General features: G+C 41.0%; 1 protein-coding gene and 1 long non-coding RNA gene across 2 annotated transcripts in view; both read left to right on the top strand.

Moving 5' to 3' along the window:
* Positions 1-17,921, top strand: part of unc5db (unc-5 netrin receptor Db) — a 335,673-nt gene that overhangs the window by 158,668 nt on the left and 159,084 nt on the right. Inside the window, 1 exon segment of the mRNA XM_031296590.2 lies at positions 2,531-2,746. Within this exon segment, the coding sequence (XP_031152450.2) occupies positions 2,531-2,746 (216 nt within the window).
* Positions 5,401-16,845, top strand: LOC116047674. Its single transcript, XR_004104452.1, has 3 exons — positions 5,401-5,416; positions 14,357-14,359; positions 16,717-16,845. It is a non-coding gene; the product is annotated as an uncharacterized LOC116047674 (long non-coding RNA).

Below are 17,921 nucleotides of genomic sequence, written 5' to 3' on the forward strand. Positions count from 1 at the left end.
ATTAACGATTTGTTTAAAACTGAAATCGTTACGTTTAGATATGATGAGGGAAAACTCTCCTGTGGGTCGTATTTTTTGCCACCGCAGAGGGCGGGGTCTCTGCACAGACACACTCAGTGGGTCAAACGTGATAATTGAGCGGAATTACTTTTGTATTAGTCTATACATTCTTTTTTGGGTGAGGCTATTTGCACCCCTGGTACAATTAGCAGTGTATGCTATTCGTACCCTGGTGCAATTAGAAGTGCTATTCATACCCTGGTGCAATTAGAAATGAATGCTATTCGTACCCCGCTGGTGCACACAGCAATGTGTTCTATTAATACCCCGTCTGGTACAAATATCAATGTATGCTATTAGCACCCCTGTGCATTTACAGTACCTTGGCATATATTTACACACACGACACACGTTATCCATACTACTCATGTATTACACCTTTTTGGAATACTATCGCCCTGACATTCTTATCCTAACCATAACCAATCCCACTCCTCTTACCTAAACCTAACCAACCCAAACCAGAACAGGCATATTCATGAGTCTTCCCCTAAAACCCTGCAAAAAAAATGTTGCGTTCGCGGGCCCTAACTTGCGCAATTGCATGCAAATGATCCAATCCAAAATGAAAAAAATAAGATCACCTCACGGGGGAGTAGAACTCCAGAGTCCCAGATCAAAGGTCAGTGTTCTAACCACTCACCTAGCAGTTCTTACAGGAAGTTGTGCAACTGTTTACCACTTGGTGTCTTCAACCCTCGGTTGCTAGGTAACCATACTGTATACAAAAAATAGGTACTAACTAACAAATTGACGGTTGTATGCTTTCACTGAAGACAGAAAGCGCAACTGTAGTATCCATTTTCTGCTAGAAATTCAATTGTTATAAACTTTAGAGACAAAACTTTCCTAATATGCCAGTTTCTGCAGTCATGGAAGATGAACGTCCGCCATGATTTCGGTGCATGCGAGCAACGTGTTTTTGTTGTTACGTCACAGGGTGTGAATAGCTCGGGCTAGGGCGAGGCTATTTGTACCGGGGGTGCAAATAGACACTCCGTTATTTTTTAGGAAAGTCCTACATATTATACCTAGCATATAATGTAATTTATCATGCCAACTAATGGAGGATTTTATCAGATTACATCAGCAGCAGCCCTGTTAGTGCCCTGCTTTTTTCATTATTCAGGAAGAATTGAACACAAAGGAAACAGGGTATAATGGACGTATGAATAGCTAAAGCAAGTGTGTCTCGTAGCAAAATGTTAAAGCCATCTACCTTTTCTGCAGTAGGTAATGTCAGCATATTATTTACATTCATTCACCTTCCTGCCTGTTTGTTTTATATGTGGCCTCTCTTTACACCTGCATCCATTCATTTAGCCATTTAACAAGGACAACATTGATTGAGAGAGCTGGTGAGAGGGCTGATTTGATTTCAGGGGACAGAATTGGATTTGATGGTGGGGCATAATAGCTTTCATGGGCTTTTACGGCACTGAATAGCTTAGCTGCAGCTGCCTTGATGGGACTAAGGTGTAATTCTGAGAAGGATACTGGGCAGTGGTGTAGTCTAGTTTTTTGTAGTGAGTATACTGTGATTTCTCCTCCCAGCTTCATACTTGCACATCCCAGAGCGACGCCTCCCAGAGCGACACCCAATGCACATTTTGTATCGATACTGCGTATAGCATCAGCCTCATCTGGCTCATTTTCAATATTTTCTGAACATTAACGTCTGCTGCAGTGTCACCTGAAGCGGCAGTAGCTTCATTGGCCGGCTGAAAGATTGTAGTTTAAGTTCGCTTTTGTTTTATATCTCCTATATTCTATAGTGATTTACATTAGTTAATTTTAAATTTGCACAGAGAATGACCGCCAAGCAACTGTGTTGTTGTTCCTAAATGACTCACAACACAGACGGGTGAATTTATGAATGAAAGTGTGATAGTTCTGTCACAAAACAATCATTGTTACGTATCCTCAGGCTTTTGTAATCCTTGACCTTTCCTAGTGGGTATATGGCATATACCTGCGTATCATGTAGACGACACCACTGATGAAGAAAGGGGGTAACCTGCTGTGAATTGTCGTTAAAGACACGGTGGCACTTTGGCGGCAGCACAAAGACCGTTTATGTGTGGACCAAAATCCGGGCCTTGTGGCTGAGATAGGATGTATTCAGAGTCCACAGCCAGAATTTAGGTAATCAGTCCCTCCTTATTCCTCGCTACTTGATCCTCTCTGATTTCATTCATCTGCAAATTGCTCTGAAGAGAATAGTTTTGCAGTGTATCCTTTGCCTTTCTACAAAGTATATGTTCACTTTTGAATTCAAAACATTGTCCACTGAGCAATCATTTCAAATTTGAAAGCAGTTGCTGTTATACTGTTGTTTGTAAAAGAAAATGCAGTTGAAAGTGTTTTTCACTGCTAAATTGTGTATCTAACTGAAAAGTATTTGGCTTGCCTTTGTTTCTGCCTTCATCTAAGACAGATGTGGGATGATAACCAAGGTGTTGGTTTGCAGGTGCCACCGGTGATGCTCAGCCTGATGCACTTCCCTCAGTGCAGGGCACCTTGCCACACTTCATCCAGGAGCCAGAGGACGCCTACATCGTCAAGAGCAACCCCATTAAGCTGCGCTGTCGAGCCGCACCCGCCTTACAGATATTCTTCAAATGCAACGGGGAATGGGTGCACCAGAATGAGCACTTTTCCCAGGAGTATAAGGACCTCAACACTGGTAAGATAAAGTGTTGTGGCCTTCTTCCAGCCAATGCTAACATGTAACATAAGGATAAGTTTGTGCAGCCACCTGATGATTTGATATGATACATAATAGAGGTGTCACAGCTAGTGTTGGACACCAAGAACTGAAATGGCAGTTGTTTGATCCTTGTCAGAATGTACTCAATTTTCCCAGGAAAAATATATGCAGGAACCTGGGATTTTTAGCATGTGCTTATTTAGTTTGACATGCTTAAATGATGGTAATGTAAGTGAATCAACTACTCAGCTGCAGTGGTTTCTTCCAATTAATTATTAATTAGTACTTCCAACAAATGGAGTGCAAGATCTGATAACAAAAATGTAGGTGGCTCACCTGACATTACAACTAAACATCCAACCACAACTCTGCTGGTCTTCAAACCACAGAAACAATACACGGAAACAGATGCATTCAATGGATTTTCCTTCGCTGCCACTGCAGGTTAGAAATGTTTAAATGGTCATATGCTTCCATAGAACTACTTAGACTTTGGTAGTTAGCAGAGGATATTCTGAAATTCAGTTTGGTTGGCCTTGTAATCGTTCCTCTCCTTTTAAAAGACTTTTAAGAAGACTAGTGTAAGTAGATACACTTATAACACAATGTGACTGAAAAAAAACGTTTAAACACTTTATTTGTACTTTTCCAATTATCACATAAAACAATTATATTCTCTATTTTACAAATAACCATAGAAAAACAATCCCAACAAGAGAAAGACAAAGACAGACCAAACCCAAAATCAACCTGACAGACTTGTCACAGACAACAGACGGACGAAAAAAAAATAATAAAAATAAAAAATAAAAAAGTACACCTAACATTCCTTATTACAGGACTGACCAAGGGCAGGTGTAAACATTCAGAGTTCCAGTTCCAGACCAGGTAAATTGTTCACATAAGTTATCAGAGGGTCCCAGGTTTTGTAGAATCTGTTGATGGAACCGTTGAGGGTACATCTGATTTTTTCCAGCTTAACATTCTGCATAATGTCCCTAATCCAGTGGTGGTGTGATGGAGGAGTAGCAGCCTTCCATTTAAATAAAATCAAGCATCTAGCTAATAAGGAGGAAAAGGCAATGACCCTCTGTAAATGAACAGGGGGAACATATCCCGTTACTATGCTATACTATGAATGCCCTTGTCATACCAAATTGTGAAGCCATTGTCCATTAGGGATGGTTGAAAAATATGATTATGTATTATTGGTGAGTGAATAGAAATACTCTGAATACCCAGACATCTTTTGAACTGATTTACGATGCGTAGTTCGTATGTGTTTCTTATTTGTCTATTAAACAAACACCTTGCTTTTCAACCAGATCCTTATTTTCATAAAACTAAACAGGAAAAAACTGAAAAAAGTGTGAGGTTTGGCCTCCAGAAGATCAAATGTCCAAACTTGGTTGGGTTAACATCTGAACTGAATAATAAAGAGGTCACAGTGTTTTCATGGGTTTCATAAATTGTGAAGGACCTTTTTTTTTTCGCAATGATAAATATGGTTAGTTGCATATCTCAGTTCAATTCCTCATTTGAATCCACTGAAGAAACAGTTTTCTATTCCTTTGTCTAGTTAAGTTATTATTAGAGTACAGGCATTGTTTTCTCTGTTAACACATACTTTCACTAACAAGGTGAGAAGTGAGATTGTAATTCAGCAGCACAATATAATAACATTTTGAGAAAGCATGTGTCATTTAGTATCCTTGGGAAGTGTATGAAGGCCACAGGCTTTTATTCTGTATTTGATACAAATATTTTGTCCACTCACTGAAAACACACAAGATAATTTAATTTCCGCATTCATTAATGTGGCATTTCACTCTGCATGTAGATGGTTTCAGGCCCTGACCGCAGCTACTTAGACTAACCTTCAATAAGAATATCACTGTGGCTTCTGATGTTTTAAGCATAAAAGCCAACAATGGCAAAGCAGCTTCAGTAATCATCGTTGGGCCAAGCAATATGTGCAGTATGTGCTCATTTTAAGCCCCTTGCATTGCTAGATGGAGGGGGATACTGTACCTCATCAGCACAAATTCAGCTAGTTTCACATGAGTCGTCACTAATAGAAATGTATAGTACCGATTTTCAAATGCGTCTCTATTATAATCACATACACTGGTAGTTCCTCTTTGACTGCAGCACAAAAAAATCTAGTAAAACTGCAAGTTTATTGAACATTAGAATATATTTCAGCTCCAAAATAACATTTTCTAATTCATTTTATTTAATTAAATTAATATTAATTTTAGGGTAGCTACCTTAGACCATTAACAGTGAATAGGTGTTATGGGTCTTGTTAAGCCTTAAAAAGCTTACCCCTAAAGAATGTCATCAGTGTGGGTGGAGAGTGTAGAGTTTCATTAAATTCTGGGGGGAATATTGGATACCTCTTAGTTTGACATGCAAATAGAAAACGGACACTGACACATTAACTGCAATATTGGTACTGGTTTAGCAAGTCAAAAGCCCACTTTAAACCATCGAAGAGAGCACAGTCAAAACAGCACAGAAAGCAATCTGTGTTATGAAAAATCCCAACACTTTTCTAACTTTGTTTATGTGGGATAATCTTAGGGAGAATGTTTGGCTGGATAGATAGATGGGTCAACAAAGCATGTGATTTAGACATGAAAAGTTAGCTGTTTGTTGCTGGTTTCCTACCAACAGTCAACTTTGGTTTCCTTTTATTGACTGTGATCTTTCCCAAACAAAAGAAAATTATTTCTGACACGGTGCTTTAACTCTGAAGTACCGTTTTAGAGATGGAGAAAAAGCTATCTCTACAACACTGCAAACGTTTGATAGAAAATCTAGATATCAAGGGCAATGTTGGGCAATTTATTGTTTCTTTTTACGTATTACTTTCTTAAAAAAGTAATAATATTACCTTACGTATTACTTAGTATCAAAAGTAATGGTATGTTACTCTAAATTTGGCCAAGCGTACACGTCACGTCATCATATAAGAAAGTCTACCTAGGACGAAAAACATATCACGTTCTGGTAAGGCAGTAACGCAGCATTACTTGGTTTTCTAACTGTACCAGTGTTTCCCATACATAGGTTCTTCTTGGGTGCACCGCAGGTAAATTGAGATTCGCCCAGGTAGATAAAATCCAAATTCAATTTTCTTTCCGAACAACGGTGTATTTTTTACAGCGCACACAGACCAGCTGCCTCCAGGGGCGGTGTGTTCATTAGGGCGATATGGGAGACGCACTGCCAAACGGCCAATTCTATCACGGCAACAGTCATTATCAGTGTTCTAATCTAGACGTTTGACCCCAGAAGTTTCTTATAGACTCTCATGTAACATCATTTTCTTTTCAAATATCAGAGCTTTCAATACAATCTCTATGGGTTCCGGGAGGGCTTGCACTTACGCGCCTTCGTCATACGTAACTAAGAAAAGAGCAGCTTCAATCAATTCACATACTACTGTCAAGATGGCTAGCGTTCAGTGCAACTCGATTGTCTGTTTGAAAGAAGTTCCTTTTAGTCTGCGAACAAATCACGATAAATTGGCAACGAAACAATTAGGACCTCCCTGACCAAATTTAAACATTCAATAGGTTTCTACTAAGTCCTACACCCGAGGATTTTCCAAAAATTGGTACGAACAAATAACCTCCAGGTTGTGCTGAGGTACATCGGTAGCAACCATAAAGTGCAGAAACGCTTTTTTGAGTTTCTTCTTATCTCGGAATCAACCTCAATCTCAATTGCCAGTGTGCTTTTGGAGAGACTGAACGGTCTTTTTGCAGATGACGAGAAAGTCAAACTCATTGCGCAAGCTTACGATGGAGCCAGTGTGATGAGGGGAGAGAAGGCTGGAGTGCAGCAAAAGGTGCATGAGCATTTCAAGAATGCCCATTTTGTGCAATGCTATGCGCATCAGCTGAATTTGATCATGCAGCAAGCTACTTCTCGCATCAAAAAAGTGGCTGTAATGTAAGTAAAACAAGTAATGTAGCCTCTCTCTTTTTTTCTCTCTCTCTCTCTCTCTCTCTCTCTCTCTCTCTCTCCCTGTCTCTCTCCCTGTCTGTCTCTCTCTTTAACACACACACACACACACCTCAAATCAGTTCACAGTTGATGTTGTTTTAAATAGTTATTTGTCATTCATTCACAAAAAAGTTTAAAAAGAAATTCTGTTCATGTTCATTTTTACAAATCTATACAAATGGCCAGAATATGGTTGTTCATTTTTACAAATCTATACAATTGGCCAGAATATGGTTGTTCATTTTTACAAATCTATACAAATGGCCAGAATATGGTTGTTCATTTTTACAAATCTATACAATTGGTCAGAATATGGTTGTTCATATTTACAAAGCCATACAAATAGCTGTGTTTACCTTTCTAGAAATTATTTTCAAATGCTGTTTTCAGGAAAAATGTCTATCACTGTTCATGTTCATTTTCATAAATCTATACAAGAGGACAGAATATGGAAGTCTATACAAATTGCTTAATACCAATAACTTGCATCAATGTTTTCAGTAGCCTCTATCAAAAGCTCCTGCTCACTTGTTGTGAATTATGCTCTGGTGCACATATTTCCAATTCAATCATGAGGCCTTTTTGAAGTAAGTAATTATTAAAATAAAGTGAATAAGTGGAATAATTCATTGTGGAGCCATGTCATTTTTGCTTATGAAGGCTCCTGGATTCTAATTTCTTACATAGCTTTCCACCTGTAACTTGTGTAGCTAGTGGGGAAATCTTTCTCTTGTGTGTTGATATCTAGTGGACACAAGAGGTATCACTGTATGAGTCATTCATCTAGCAACAAATTAGTATTGTCTTGCTTAATGTACCCATTGAATGGGTCACCTTAATCATTATCAGAAAAATTGCTCCCCCCTGAGAATTTTATCAGGAGCTGCCACTGCTCCAGCCCCTCCCCCTCGTGAAGTTGCGTGCTGCGTGCATAACAGCGTCAACGTTGCACTTGCTCAGAGAGGCTATCGTTACTTCAGTAGTAACATGCTGCTGGTGGTCTTGCAATTGGATTACCTGTACTAATAAAACCGTAGAAACAACGCGGCCACGCCGCTATGAAAGCTCCCCGAACATCATTTATCAGAGTCTGGTTGTTACCCCTGTCCGTGGACTCCTCCGCTCCATATCTTTATAACGGAGTTAACCGCTAACGGAGCTAATCGTTGCTAACATAGCCTTCAGTTCTCTGTACTTGTATCCATTAACTGTATGGACTCAAGCCCGATTAAATCCCTGGCTGTACACGTTTAAACTACAACTCAGCAGGGACGTGCACAGGTACGTGCACAGGTACGGGCTATTGTTGCCCGGGCAACGGCCCGTTTGCCCTGATTGGCTTAGCTGCCCCTCTGGTGAAAGAGCCTAAATAAACTTTTCTGTCTTTTTTTTTTTTGCTGTTGTGGCTGCATTAATACGATAATACGCCCATCATTACTAAAGTTAAATCAAATGAAATCGCTATATCATCCAATCTTGCCCTCAGCGATGCCCTCTGCCCCCAGTAGCGTGACTTACAAATGTACAAATGCCCTGTGAATAGTAACCAAAAAAATCCACTTGAGCTTTGAATAATGTGCAGCTTCAGCTTGTAACATTTGCATCACGTCGCGCAGCATTGCCTTATATTAAGGTAAAATGCTGTTATCAACCAAAGCTAATGACATAACGTATATTGCAGCAGCAGGCTAACGTAGCTATGTTACGTTACGTTAGTGTATTCTGTAGAGAAGAGACAGGCTCAGGGTGGTGATGGTTTGGGCTCTTGAATCATGCTAGGTTATAATGTTGTTTACAGTCACTATGATACGTGAGTTTCAACCAACAATCAGATGTGACGTTAGTGAAAGTGAAAGGTGCCTTATTTTGTTATTAAATGATAAATTAATGTCCCAGTTGGTTAATGTAATAAACTTTGCAAAAAAGAAGCAGCTAAAAGATCTGCAACTTTGCAGAGCTGGATTAAAACTGCTGCAGGCCAGCTGAGAGAGAAGCATTTGATAATGTCAAGCAACCATCTTACATTATTCCTTTAATGTGAAGTTGGCATATTTTATCAGAAGCATTTTCTTTAAGTTGGAGTAGGGTAATAGCTCATTAAAACAAATGTTTAATTTAATAATAAATGCACAGTAAATTGTGTCTGTGCCGTGTATAGCATTGTGAATTAGTTATTATTATTATTATATATATAATATTATTATTTTATGTATATCAAAGTTCCAGTTCACAGAGCATTTGAGAACCTGGGGATCAAGTAAAATACTTTTACTAGCTTTTGTTCTTTATAATATATATATATATATATATATATATAGAGAGAGAGAGAGAGAGAGAGAGAGAGAGAGAGAGATTCATAATAAGCTTTAAAACACAAAAGTTCAAAACTTTTGTCAATATGGACATGCACGTTAGATTGGTTTTGATTCTCTGCAATTCAATCATTCAGTTCATTTTACTGAAATCATAAGCACCAAAGCATGATTCATAATCTTAGTGCTCATGCTATTGAGAAAAAAAAAGAAAAAATGATGAAGCTTCCCTAATTGTAGGCTGTCCTAAATGCTGAATCAGGGTCCAAATCTATTATTATTATAATCTATCATTTATATTCCTCTAGTCTGTAAATGTCCATAGATCAAAAGAATCACAAGGGTTTTCTCAAAAGAATTAATCCAGGTTATTAATATTGTCCTGTAGAGTCCACGCTAATTGTCTGCTAACTGTCTGCTAACTTCATTTGCCGATCTTGTTCTGTCTGAAATAATATATTTCTCCATGCCCTACACCGTGTTGTTTGTTTTCTTCAGGTTGCTGCCTACACAATGAAACTTTGCCCACCTTTTTCTGTTTAGTTTTCAATCAAAGTCCGCTGTTCCTCAGAGCAGTGTCTGGAACGACCCATTTGAGTATATATCATATGAGTATTTCAGTGTGAAATGCACTATAACCAGCATGCACAACATTTGCTTCCTTCCTTCCTTAAATATGGGCCATAACTGACACCTGTTTCTTCACAGAATCAATCACCTCACCAATTGAACACAACACTGCTATTATTTTGAACATGCCCCTTTCAATTACAGATTCAATTACACAGAATGAGCAGCATGCATGTCATGACTGTTGGGTCTGTTGGTTTTCTATGACTCTACATCACTTACTAGTAAATTATTTGCCATGTGGAAATATCACTTCTACCAAAAAATTAGATTTATGAGGTTAGAGATGTTGGACTGCTATTATTTTGAACACAACTGTACATGTGTTTTATGAGAAAAAATATGTTCAACAGTGTTTGAATTAATGTAAAAAGATTTTGTAAGTAATTTTAAGTCTTTAGTATGTTTTTATAATAGCATAAAAGTGAGTAAAAGCATTTAGCAAAATTTGGTTTGGAGGTTTGGATACACCAAACCTCCAAACCAGTGACACCAGTGATACCAAATACTGAAAACTCCCTAGCTCCCATTAGGTTAGGACTAGTGTTCTGGAACTTTATACAGGTCTTGTTGACAAGGTGAGGAAAGCATGTGTTGTGTTCTGCATTGTGTGGCACAAAATATATCTTAGTTATTATTGTTCAAAAACTAAATTTTCTTTAGACGGGGACCAAAATAACTATTTTGAACTATGTTTGAACTGCTGTAGTATATTGTGTTTAAATCACATGCTAATCAAGCACATTTTCAGAAATTAGAAGAATTTAGGTTTCAAATGAAGCCTCATACATGCATTTTGGCCTTGCAGTTCTTCTGTTATAAGCTTTACCCTTTGGTAAAGGGAAATGGGCGAAAATCAATATTTTTAGATTTTTTTATGTTGAATTATCCTGTGAAAAATATTGTTATATTTGCTTTTGTCTGCATTATATAGCCTAATCCCAATTTTCACCAAGTAAATATCATAACATCACTAGAAAGACCAGCATTCCATTTACTCCTAAAACCGCTGAGCGATCCGTCGGGGAAACAGACCATCGCCCCAGGCATCCGAGTCTGGCTGGCCTTTAGCAGTCTTGTTTACAGTTAAGTTTGACTAACAAATGGTGACTGTCCTGCGGCAAAACTGGTTTAGGCACCAAAACGAGTTCAGAAAAAGGTGAAGGTGGGGAGAATTCCGGCAGCGACACCCGCCAGCCATCCCATGGATGTAAACGTATCCACGGCTGCAGAGTATCTCCGGAGCCGAGGCTCGGCCAGCCCAGAAGATACTCGGTGGCCAGCCCCAGCCGTGAAGTAAGTCTCTCAGCGGTGTTGAGTAACATTACAACAAACCTCCGGTGTTGAAAACATCCAAAAAAGTGATACTGACGTGAAATATATAGTGATATTGTTGTTTTAGCTGCTAGTTAATATTAGCTTGCTTGCTCAATAACTGGTCAAATCAAGAAAACGTGGGGGAACTGCTGCTATTTTGTCAGAATGAGATGAATAAACGTTACTGAACATTACTAAACGTAACGTGGATAAAACTGTAATAAAATCTATCCGTGAACAGATTTATTTTAATCGGCAATTGTGTTAAACAATGAAACTACACCTCCCATAATCCCATGCCACTTCACGACGTCACCAAAAGTCCCTGTTTACAGCCATTGTTTTGATTGATAAACCCCTAGTGGCAGAAAATGACATATTGTACGTTTAAAATAAAATTTGAATACTGTAACAACAAGGTCTACAGTCAATACAGCTAATTCTGATTTGAGTTTCAGGTCGAGGTTGTGACTTGAAGTGTGAGGGAAGCAGTGGCGGGCCATACCAATTAGTTCCCATAAGTTTTTGTGTTAATTAGAAGACCTGACTGAGGCCTCCTGAAGGGATTTCAGGCAAACAACAAAGCCAATGTGACACCTCGGCTGGAATGCTCTGTGATTAGAGGCTGTGAGAAAGGAATCTTTCTTGTATTCATGAAGGTCCCTCCACAGGAAAGGGGCTTTAATTGCTTTTGGAAGTTAATTATAGTGTGATTGCTGTGCTGTGTCATAGGCTTTATACTTGCAAAATGAAATTTAGAACTTTAGTTGTTTTCTGTTTTTAGAGGAAGGAATATTACAAGAGGAAGTTCACTTGCTGGTAATCATCGGCTCACTTCATATGCCACATCAACACCCAGCATCCAGCAGGAGGGAAGCTAATCAGTGGATTTGACAGATAAGAGTTTAAAACTCTACCAAAAGCCTGCTTTGCGTCAAGGCTACAAAATGCAGCTGTTGTGTTAACAAACCACCAGTAAAATCTGACATTTCTGAATTAGAAATTAAAGCAATGGAACCTTTAAAAATATCAAATAACACATTCTTCCTTTTATCATTTAAAAGTTTGATTCATAATAAGTAAAACACACCCTTCAATGAACAGTTTTTGCTGCCATGGCTGTCTGGCATGACCACTAGCTTAGGGCTAAGTGAGAGAATGTTAGCAAACTTTAGAAAGACACTGTATTGCTGTGTAACAGACATTATTGGGTTTGCTGATTTTATAACTCTCTTACTCGTGCTACTTTTACAATATGTTTCAGCATGTCACAGATATACAAAAAATGTGTTTCGTAAAACCAAAACAATGAGCTGAAAGATGCTAAAACGTTCTGTAGATCTGAGGGGAGCTGCAGAGTTGGTGATAATTCTGGGTGCATTCATTACTCTAAGAGACCACATTCACATTACACAGACGGGAAAGAAATTCACATTTGCGGCTGCCGATCTACAAAACACGCCCATGAAGTTTAGCAGGTTAGTGCAATTTGCCCTTTCTTTTGAGTCTGATTGCAATTATTCATGTGGAAAAGTGTAAAGTTTGCCTTGGCACCAAAAACACAGTAGGTAGAACAATGGCATAGAGAAAAAGAAAAATTACATTTTCAGACCGCGAGCTACAGGTTCTGCACCTTGTCTGTCCTTAGGCTAGGAATTTAAGCGTGGCAGAAAGAAACTGTATTTGGGATTTAATATCTGTCTTAAGTCTGTCAGTGCTGTTGGTGTTTTTAAACGCAAACCTTCAGACTGAAAAAAAGATGACACGATTTGAAGCTGAGGACACCTTTCGTAGATGCACTTAAGTTCCCACCAACTCTCTGAAAATGCTAACAGTTTCACTGTAACTGCATGCGGCTATTAGCGCTGACCTTTGTGAATTGGACTGTTTTTGCAATGAGGCTCACTTGCATAGAAGGGGGCTAATTTTGCTTCAAATGTATGTGTTATGTCCGTTCAGGACGAATTAATCTGTGTTCGTTTGGTGATGCCTTAACCTATGTTAGTTTGGTAACGCCTCGGCACATGCTTAGTATGCAGTTGTTTTGGTCTGAAATTGCCAGTTCCGGTTTTCTGAAAGTAAAGTGAGCTGCGCACTTAAACCTCTCGTCCAGCGTCTTTATTATACACAACATTTGGCGACAAGGATGGCTGAATTTTCTCTTCCTCCTCCACCTCCTTTCCTCGCACTTCCCGGTGAGCTGACAATACCGTGGAATCGCTGGCATCAGTCTTTTGAAACGTACCTTCAAGCTACGGGATTAGCTGACGTGAGTGCAGCTTGGAAAACGGCATTGCTGAGGCACTGTTTGGGAGTCAAGGGACAACGTGTACCGGAGACGCTAACCGGCAATGGGACAAATACGGACTATGCGGGGACAGTGAAACTTTTGAAAGACCAGTTTGCTGCCCCACAGAGTGCTTTATTGAGACGGTTTATGTTTAGGCAACGGCATCAACACCCGGGTGAGTCTGTCCATCAGTACGTCTCCAACCTGAAAGGTTTAGCCAGCCATTGTAAATTCGGCGCATTGACAAACGAGATGATACGTGATCAACTGAGTGAACACACTACACAGCCTAAAATCAGGGAGACGTTGCTACTCGAATCAGATGATTTGACACAAGCTAAGGCTGTTGCCATTGCATTCCAAATTGAAAGTGCAGTGGAATGTGCAGCTAAATCAACACAGACAGAATCATCATTAAGCTAAGTGGTATGCAGCAACAGCAGCAGCCATCTAGCGCTGGTTTGGATGTACCAGACACAGCCCCAGACCCAGTCATGCATCTCACAAGACAACAAGGGCCATATCAGCGTCAAAGGCAGCTTTCCTGTGGTAACTGTGGATCAAACACTCATGCCACCAGAGCCAAGAACTGCCCAGCTAATGGCCAAACATGTAGTAACTGTTGAAGAAAAAAACACTTTGCAAAAATGTGCCACTCTGCCCCCTCCGGGTCGGATGGACACACTCCCTGTGGCTCACCCACCATAATTCGACATGTAACATCGGGGCCCATGCAGTTCAAGTCATGTACAGTGAAAATAGACACAGTGTGTACTCCTCTGCTGGTAGACACAGGCGCAAGTGTCTCCCTCCTGAATGCCAGTACATACCGTCAGTTTTTCCTTTCCCGTCCACTGGCCGCGCCCACTGCTGTCCTACACAGGTATGGTGACTCAACAGTGACAGTCAGATATGGCATTAGGATCTTGCCGTCCTTTGTCTTCAATGTGGCCCGATGAGGGGCGAATTTAATGGGGCTGGATCTGTTCACGGCATTGGGATTTTCACTCATTGACACAGGGGGTGCTGCCATCATGACTGTCGAAGTGGTCATCACTGTTCGAAGGGCTGGGCTGTCTGTCTGCCTTCGCCCATCAACCGTATTCTACTGGCCCTGAGGGACGGAGTATCCGTTGAGCTGCAACGGCTGCTGGATGCCGGATGCTTCCCCATGGATTTCAAATCTGGTTGTGGTCAGAAAGAAAACAGGGGCTCTGCACGTCTGTGTGGACCTCCGCGCAGTAAACAAAGCAGTCATCCCGGACAGATACCCATTGCCCACGTCTGAGGAGCTCACGGCACAATTTCACGGCTCCACCGTCTTTTGTAAACTGGATCTCAGAGAGGGCTATCTCCAGGTGCCCCTCCACCCTGAAAGCAGAAACCTGACGGCCTTCGTTACACACCTTGGTGTTTTCCCGCTACACGAGGATGCCGTTTGGCCTTAGCTCCGCCCCCTCCTGCATTCAAAAGGTCATGACCTCAGTGCTGGCAAGCATACCAGGTGTTGTGATCTACCTTGATGATGTGGTGGTGGACTACAGCTATCTATGACAGTCGCCTGCAAAGTGTGTTCAAAGCCCTCGCCAAGCACATTCTAACCCTCAGTGGCAGCAAATGTGTGTTTGCTGTGCTGGCCATTGAATATGTAAGCTTCCGACTTTCCACTGAGGGCATCTCCCCCCTTCAATCTAATGTGGAGGCCATCCTCTCCGTTCCCGAACTGACCTCGGCTGCCCAGCTCGCTTAATTCCTGGGCATGACGGGCTACTACATGAAGTTCATGCCTCAGTATTCGGCCATAACGCCCCACTGCGCCAGCTGCTTCGGAGAGATGAGCCGTGGGTCTGGTCTCTGGAATGCACCAAGACAGTGCAAACTCTCAAAGCTCAACTTACCTCACCTCCAGTGTTGGCACACTTTGACATATCCAGTCACACCCTGGTCACCTGTGTGACGCCTCGGCCATGGCGATAGGGGCTGTACTGTCACAAGTACAGGCTTTGCATTCGCCTCCTGGGCTCTGAACCAAACCGAACAAGGATACTCAGTTGGGGAGCGGGAGGCACTCGCTTGCATGTGGGCTTGCGAGAGATGGCACCTCTACCTTTATGGCCGCCAGTTTACGCTGAGAACTGACCACCAGGCCTTGACAGCTCTGCTCTCCTCTACTGGCACCGGTCACAAGCCACTGAGACTGCATCGTTGGTATGACCGCCTTCGCCAATACAACTACACCCTCCAGTTCACCCCGGGCCGGGACGTCTCTCTCGGTCAGTTCCTGCCCGAGCCCCACCCGACAGCGTCAACCACATCGAAAGTGAGATTATTCACACACTCCGCTCGAGTCCACGGTCACTCTGCAGGAACTGAAGGCAGCCTCAGAACAGGATCCAGTCATCTCCCAGCTCTGCACCTACATTTGTCAGGGATGGCCAAGGGAGTCACCAGAGGAGCTGTTAGCCTTTTCTCGGGTCAAGCAGGAGCTCTCTTGTTGGAATGACACATGTGTGGCGCGTGGGCTTTGCACTGTGATTCCAGGGGCCCTTCGCGCCCATGTGCTGGCCAGGGCACATGAGAGTGAAGCTTAAACAGAGATGCCGCGACCTGGTGTGGTGGCCAGGCATAGACGAAGACATTGAGTCCCTCGTTAAAGAATGCCCAGCATGCCTTGTAAGTGGGAAAACCGGCCGCCGACCCCCACCACCCCTGCAACCTCTGGCCTGGCCCTCAAAGCCATATGAGCATCTGCAGTTAGACATATGTGGCGAGATCCACGGGCCCCCCCACTATCAGTGGTTCTTGGTCGTAGTGTATGATTTACACTCCAAATGGCCTGAGCTGACCACTACCGGCTCTGTCCCCTCCCAGGTCATTGTGGACTTTCTGGAGTCCCTCTTCTCCCGCTTTCAGGCGGAAGAATATAGTACTTGGGCGGAATGATTTGCTTTGCAGCAAGCCTGTCTGAGAATATAGTTCCCGGTTTGTTTACGGTTAGAAGATGGCTGTGTCTCATGTTACGTTGTTTTTTGTACACGCTGTGACTATACAAATCACAACATGTAAATAGGAACATGTTGGCGTTATGTTGTCACTTTTGTCACAATTCGGAGCAGTAGGATTGCTGGAACCTGCATGTTCTGTGCTAGGCTAAGCTACCGGTGGAGCTGTCAGACAGCGTTACAGCACGCACGGAGATGAGAAAGGTATGTATGGACTTATCTAACTCTGGGGGATACGGGGAATAAGCTAAAGTACCAATAAGTCGGCGTGTTCCTTTAAAGAAAGACATGTTTAATTACAATGTACGTTTTATTTGTTAAGATTATTTTTTGGGGGCAAATTTAGGCTTTTTATTTTTGACAGGAGAGCTTAGACAGAGAGAGAGGGGGAATGACATGCACCAAAGGGCTTCAGGTCAGAACCGAACCCGCGGCCAATGCGTCGAGGACTGAGCCTCTGTATATGGGTGCGCGCTCTACCAGGTGAGCTACCCAGGCTCCCAATATAATGTATGTTTAAATACAGGTGCTAGATACCCATTTAGGTTAAAACGTGACCATGATAGCCAATACTGTCAGTTTTGGACCATGTCTCTTAAAAATAAAATGAATAAAACTACATGCTGAGAATGAAGCTAGCCTGGGGGAGGTACTTTTCTTTTTAAATGACCACAGGCAGGGCTATTGAACTAAAACCATCACCAAATGGCAACAACTGCCTGTTAACTTAAAGGACAAATCCGGCACAAAATGAACCTAGGGGTTAATTACATACTGTATGTGTACCGAGTTGACCGTTCTCTGGGATATATTTTCATGATAATCAAATGTGACCAGTTTCATCGCAAACTGCTAATTAGCTTATAACGCTAGTCGTCAGGGCAGAGGGTAAAGTAAAAAGAAATCGCTATTTCTATACCACTAACAAGGCTGAAAATAGCACCACACTTTCACGGTAGCATAATGAGGGTCCCTACACACTGTAAAAAAAAAATCGTAAAAAAACGGTAAAAAGTCTGGCAGCAAAGTTGCCAAACACTTACCGTCAAATGACAGTAAAAAAACCTTACATTATTTTACAGAAAAATTCTTTTTTTAAATACAGAAATTTCCTGTAAATATTTTCTGTATTTTTACAGTATAACTATTGTAGAATTAAAACAAATTATTTTTATAAAACATTTCTAGAATGTTAAACAACTGTATAAATCTTTATCAAAACTAAGAAATATTGCAGAAATACCTTAAAATTACATAATTTAAATGAAAACTGCTGTTTTTATGATGTTTCTTTGGTAAATTCACAAGATTATCCAATCCATCCACAAGAACTCCCTGTTAAAGTACAGATTTTTGGATGTAAAACACATAAAAATTATGTAAAATGACTTTCAGATACCCTCCTTTAGGCATTTATTTTATGATTATCCAATCTATTTACAGTAAATTCCTGTTTAATACAGTTTTTTGACTGTACAAAAAAGAGAAGATAATGGGATAATACCTTCCAGAAACATTGTAATAAGTCATTACTTTATATAAACAATATTTGAGAGTATTTACAAGCAACTCTCCAATATATT

The sequence above is a fragment of the Sander lucioperca genome, chromosome 2 (assembly GCF_008315115.2).
Source record: "Sander lucioperca isolate FBNREF2018 chromosome 2, SLUC_FBN_1.2, whole genome shotgun sequence".
Taxonomy (NCBI): domain Eukaryota; kingdom Metazoa; phylum Chordata; class Actinopteri; order Perciformes; family Percidae; genus Sander; species Sander lucioperca.